Source organism: Diplotaxodon limnothrissa, linkage group LG4 (genome assembly GCF_057381915.1).
Source record: "Diplotaxodon limnothrissa isolate DT_005_m linkage group LG4, D_limnothrissa_male_GT1.1, whole genome shotgun sequence".
NCBI classification, from domain to species: Eukaryota; Metazoa; Chordata; class Actinopteri; order Cichliformes; family Cichlidae; genus Diplotaxodon; species Diplotaxodon limnothrissa.
The window spans coordinates 12,624,310-12,630,073 of record NC_140599.1 but is presented as its reverse complement, the minus strand read 5'-3'; the positions used below and the strand labels follow the sequence as shown (position 1 = coordinate 12,630,073).

At 46.1% G+C, this 5,764-nt stretch overlaps 1 protein-coding gene across 1 annotated transcript; it reads right to left on the bottom strand.

Annotated features, from left to right (window-relative positions):
- Positions 1 to 452: 452 nt before the first annotated feature.
- On the bottom strand, positions 453 to 4,548 carry actb2 (actin, beta 2). Its single transcript, XM_085351473.1, has 6 exons — positions 4,468 to 4,548; positions 2,911 to 3,040; positions 2,468 to 2,707; positions 1,663 to 2,101; positions 1,374 to 1,555; positions 453 to 1,271 (listed from the first exon to the last, which is right to left on the bottom strand). Exons 2-6 carry the CDS (start codon positions 3,031 to 3,033, stop codon positions 1,128 to 1,130), a joined length of 1,128 nt encoding a protein of 375 aa, XP_085207599.1. The 5' UTR covers positions 3,034 to 3,040; positions 4,468 to 4,548; the 3' UTR covers positions 453 to 1,127.
- Positions 4,549 to 5,764: the final 1,216 nt, after the last annotated feature.

The window sequence follows — 5,764 nt, the reverse complement described above, 5'->3', positions numbered from 1 at the left end:
TTGTTTAAAAGGGAGTTAATTGAACCCATTGGTGATTAAATTTCTAGTTTTAGCTCTGGCAAGAAAATACATCACTGCTGTAACAGCTCGAGAAGGCCCAAGGGCTGAGCACAGAGAGCGCTGGAAACTGCTTGCGTTTAAGACAGGATGTTTCAGCTTTGCCTTTAAGTGTATCAAAATGTAGATCTACATTCAGTTTGTTGCCATTTTAGCTTTAAGCTTTTACAGATACCAGCTCAAAGACCAAAAACTATGAGCAAATGAGCTATAATAGAGCTGCACACTAGCATGACTTTGCTCCATGAATAAAGCATTGGTCTGGTTTTTACTGCTGTATAACTGGCATTTTAAGTCTACTTTAACACTCACTGTAATAATTTCAGCATTACTAAAAGACAACTAAGCTGTAGAAATGTTAAAGTCATAAAAAACACAAAAGTCAGACATCACTTCGGAACACATGTGCACTTTATTGGGATTGTTTAGTCAGTGTACAGGTTGGCCCCACCGGTCTGGCACCCCATGTTTACCCCATCATTCCGAGACACCCCCTTGCCCCACCACCCCAGGGATGAACCTTCCAACATGGGGGGGAGAAGTAGTGAGGTCAGGATGAGGGTTTGCATAACAAAAACAAAAATTAAACAGGACCAAGATTTTCTTTTAAGGCTGAAAGTACAAAAAACCCAGACATAACTTACATACAAGCGATACTACAACCATGTTAAGTATGCGCCAACCACTGGGCAGCCTTCACAGAGGCAAATACGTATCTGAACAATGCAAGTTAACATTTGGAATCATGTGTCTGAACAATGCAGTTAACAAACATTTGGAATGACCCAAAGAAAAACAAAATGTACATTTTTTTTAAGCCCCAGATGAGACTGCAGAACCCTGGGGTGTCTTTTTTAAAACCTAGCCAAAAACATTACTGTCTCCTTCATCGTTCCAGTTTTTTTTAAATCCTGAGTCAAGCGCCAAAAATAACTGAAGCCATGCCAATGAGTTGGTCATCTATTCTCTGCGCCTGAGTTGTGTATGAGAAATGTGTGGTGTGTGGTTGTTTTGCACAGAGCTGAAGTTGTTGGGCGTTTGGTTGGGGAAGGGGAGAAGGAACAGTCTGTTTAGAAGCATTTGCGGTGGACGATGGAGGGGCCGGACTCATCGTACTCCTGCTTGCTGATCCACATCTGCTGGAAGGTGGACAGGGAGGCCAGGATGGAGCCTCCGATCCAGACGGAGTATTTACGCTCAGGTGGGGCGATGATCTGCAGGACAATGAGGCAGAGTGTCATTGGGATGCTTAATAATTTTTAAAAAGCGCATTAACTGAACCCTTATGAATGCCACTAGAAGGCAAGTCAGCTCACCTTGATCTTCATGGTGGATGGGGCCAGGGCTGTGATCTCCTTCTGCATCCTGTCAGCGATGCCGGGGTACATGGTGGTACCTCCAGACAGCACAGTGTTGGCGTACAGGTCCTTACGGATGTCGACGTCGCACTTCATGATGCTGTTGTAGGTGGTTTCATGGATTCCGCAGGATTCCATACCTGAGAAGATACAAGACACCAGTTAGCAAGTGGAACTGCAGGACACTATAAGGGCCCAGTTTGCATGTGAGGATTTAATAAGCGGTGGATTTCTGTTGGAAACATACCCAGGAAGGAAGGCTGGAAGAGGGCCTCGGGGCAACGGAACCTCTCATTGCCAATGGTGATGACCTGTCCGTCAGGCAGCTCGTAACTCTTCTCCAGGGAGGAGGAGGAGGCAGCGGTGCCCATCTCCTGCTCGAAGTCCAGGGCGACGTAGCACAGCTTCTCCTTGATGTCACGCACGATTTCCCTCTCAGCTGTGGTGGTGAAGGAGTAGCCACGCTCTGTCAGGATCTTCATGAGGTAGTCTGTGAGGTCACGGCCAGCCAGGTCCAGACGCAGGATGGCGTGGGGCAGGGCATAACCCTCGTAGATGGGCACTGTGTGGGTCACACCATCACCGGAGTCCATGACGATACCAGTGGTACGACCAGAGGCGTACAGGGACAGCACGGCCTGGATGGCAACGTACATGGCGGGGGTGTTGAAGGTCTCGAACATGATCTGCAAGGAGAGGGAGAACACATTTTAGCTTTACAAATTTAAAAAGACAAGTCTAGCTTTTGTGACCACTGCACTCACTACATGCTTTAGAGTGAGGCTGACTGAAGTTAGTCGAATAAAAGTGCAGAAAGTAAACATTCCTTCACACTTGTGCAAGTAAGTCAATGTCTAATAAAGTGCAGAGCTACTGCGCTCCTAAATAGACACAAGTGCAGGTAAGGCACACAGTCAAGAGACCTGTTGATGATAGATCATCTTAGAGAAGAGAGTTCCTGGAGGAGAGGAGGGAGGGGAAGGAAGGAGCAAATGAGAATGGAACAGAAGGAAACTGGGGAGGAGATAAACAGAGGTCTGGAAAAAGTGTACCTGGGTCATCTTCTCCCTGTTGGCTTTGGGGTTCAGGGGAGCCTCTGTGAGCAGGACGGGGTGCTCCTCAGGGGCAACTCTCAGCTCGTTGTAGAAGGTGTGATGCCAGATCTTCTCCATGTCATCCCAGTTGGTCACAATACCGTGCTCGATGGGGTACTTCAGGGTCAGGATACCTCTCTTGCTCTGGGCCTCATCACCAACGTAGCTGTCTTTCTGACCCATACCCACCATCACACCCTGAACAGGGAAATCAGTTTTAGTTAAAAAGTCAAAAGTTACACAATTTAGAGAAATTAGAGAAGTGTTTGCCAAGTGATAGCTGAACTACAAACATAATATTAACTGTCATTAAATTGAACAATTTTCTTGATATAGGCTTGATTTGCGACACAAGTCACAATTTAAGGTGGCATTAAAAGTAGACATGCGCAGTCGCTAACCTGATGCCTGGGGCGACCGACGATGGAGGGGAAGACAGCACGAGGAGCGTCGTCTCCGGCGAATCCGGCCTTGCACATACCGGATCCGTTGTCAACAACCAGTGCGGCGATTTCATCTTCCATGGCTGAACTGTTGAAGATAAATGAAAAAAGGATTAACACTCAAGTCTGCGGCCATTTCGCTTCCACTTCCTGTTAACTAGCGGAAGTTCACGAGCTCGGCCGCTAGGAGGAGCTCGTGCCCCACATTCCGAGTAAACCAGACAAAAGGAAGTGGCGCTGCGTTCTGTTATTACCATATAAGGACATGGTTCGGTTTTGAGCAGCTTTGCGGCTACCGGCGCGTGGCGCGACGCCAGAGCGGCAACGCACGGCAAAAAAAGAAAAAAGGGAACAGTCCACATTAAAGAGCCGACAGACCACTCCCTTCATTTTACTATCGTTACAACCAGCGCCCTCCCACTGTTGCTTAATCACGCTCGCTTTTATGAACCTTCTAAGTCCTTTGAGTGAATATCACTGCGTCATGCAGCAGCACAGTCATTCATTGCACAGCACGAGTCACTTAAAGGCTGCAGGTATAAAGAAAAAAGATCAAGTCTGCAATTACTTAATACTGAAGCTAGTTTATGAGAAGAGAAGTTGCATAATGAACTTCTGCAGACTCATGAATGGTCACAAGCGCTTGACTGGTGATCCATTTCCTGAAAGCCACGCCTTTTCTCGGAGTGGAAGATCAGGCGATTGATTGGCAATTTCCTCATTTCTTTCTTGTCGCAGCTAAGAAAACTAAACTGATCGGGACATATTCATTCACTTGAGCTATTAATCAGTTTATCACCTTTAAAAGAAAGATAAGCTAGGCCTTTTATCTTTTTACCGCAAGCCTTAAACTGACACCAGATCAGGTTAAATAAAAAAGAAATTCAGCTTTTAAAAGCGTGTGTGGGAGTATCCAGGATAAACGAGAGAGACTTAAAACTGCAACTGCTGCAAATCTGAAGGGCGTGCTAGCATGATGTGGCTAGGCTAATATGCTAAAGTAGGTCACACCCCGCCGCATCGGGCGCACAAAGGGAGCAGCCGGGATCCAGACAGTCTCAACTCGGAAACCCTCTTCAAAGTACCCTGCCTGGGATCAAATGCCAGGCGTCGCCACAATCCTGCAAAAAACGTGTACGACTACACGGTAACAAACACCGGTTTTAGCGCAACCATTAACTCATAGGATGCCATTTACTAGAAGCCGGCTCCATCCAAAAGCACCTGTGAATCGCAGCAGCAGCGCTAATGAACTTGTCTGCAATCATAACAGTTCCTCGTTTTGTTTTGTTTTTTTAAAAAGAAAAGCCAAACACAAGATACAGATACTGCTGTTTAACAATCAATACAATTCTTGTACGGGAAGACAAAGAACCGCGTGGTCCCCGACGACAGTTTGCATTAAGGTGAATAAATTAATCCATGTTTACATAAAATAAACAAATCAGCTCGTTGTTTACTTGATAAACGTCCTAAAATAAGAATTTATAAATAAGGATTTCTCCGTCTCCTTACCTTTGGGTGGGGGGCTTTTCGCTTTAAGGGAAACGGTTTCAGGCAAATGATATCCCGCACAAGCTGTGAGTGTGACGGCGCTCAGAGTGAATCCGTTAGCTGTGGGCGCTTGTTTTTTATACCCAGTCGTTTGCCTGGCTCTAGCCATAAAAGGTAAACTTTCGGAATTGCGCCCCCTGATTGGTCCGGCGTCACTCACTGGGCACGTCGCGTGCACGCTATGGTGCACCGAGCGCTCGCGATTCGAGAGAGAGAGAGAGAAAGAGAGAGAGGGAGGCGATAATAGCAAAGGATTGGAGAAAATAAAAGGGAAGGGATTGGTGTGGCGAGGCCTACCTAGTAAGTCTTAATGTGTAGATATACCGCTGTATGTTCAGGTTAAATGACGTTTATTGTTTATTAAAAGTGAAATATGTCCCTGGTGCAACTGCTCAGAGCAGTTTGTTATAAACATATATGAACGTTAGCAGAGCTCAGCACCCAGGACTCCTCCCTGTGAAGGCTGCAGAGGCCTCAGGCTTTTTTTTTTTTTTATCAAAAGGCTGCCCTCTCTCCCGGTTATTCAGCCTGGAATAACCTGGCATTATTTGATATTTCAGACATCGAAGTAGGGTGGGGGTGATGCTGAGGTTGCCTCCACTTTGAAAGGCAGATGTGAGCCCAGTGGGAGTCACAACCACTGCATCACCAGGTCAAAAGCTTAATGAACACAGAGCTGTGGAGCTGCCCCTCCACAGGCTGCGGAATGACCAGCTTGCTGTGTGTAAGGCCACCCCCTTGTCCACTGATGCTAGTTGTTTCTTATAAAGTTCATTTATATATCAGGTATGTGTCCTTCATGGTTGTCAGGTGTCCTGTAAATAGCTACCTCTTCCTCTCTGTTTGAGATACAATAGCATAATAAAGGTGTGTCATTTCAGGGGATAATGGAGGGGGGAATCTCATGCTTGTCTCAGATTTTTATGCTCCACTTGGTTATTATGGGTGTGATTCCTGCTGATTACTATGAAGCAGGAAGTATTAAAACTCCCTGCTCTATCAGACCGATGGCCAACACTCCCATGCCTCTAGCTTAATCACTCAGTAGATCCCCTTTGATTGACCTTTATTTAAATAAATTAAAAAAAACCCAGGTTTTATTTACCAGTTTCAGATAAAACACACAGGCACACACACTGCGCCCATTTCCACTTCCTGTTCTTGTGTGAGTACACTTTAAAACGTGTGATTTTCGGCCTTGCTCACTCCCTGAGCAATGGGCCCAATCTAACCCCTGTCACAGACTTATGCTGCGGGG

Bases quoted from the DNA above. Each gene is read 5' to 3' on its own strand.
- actb2 (XM_085351473.1), bottom strand. From the start codon at position 3,033: ATGGAAGATGAAATCGCCGCACTGGTTGTTGACAACGGATCCGGTATG. The intron at 2,708-2,910 runs GTTAGCGACTGC...TTCCCTGTTCAG, and splicing joins TCGGTCGCCCCAGGCATCAG to GGTGTGATGGTGGGTATGGG. The intron at 2,102-2,467 runs GTACACTTTTTC...CTCTCCTTGCAG, and splicing joins ACAGGGAGAAGATGACCCAG to ATCATGTTCGAGACCTTCAA.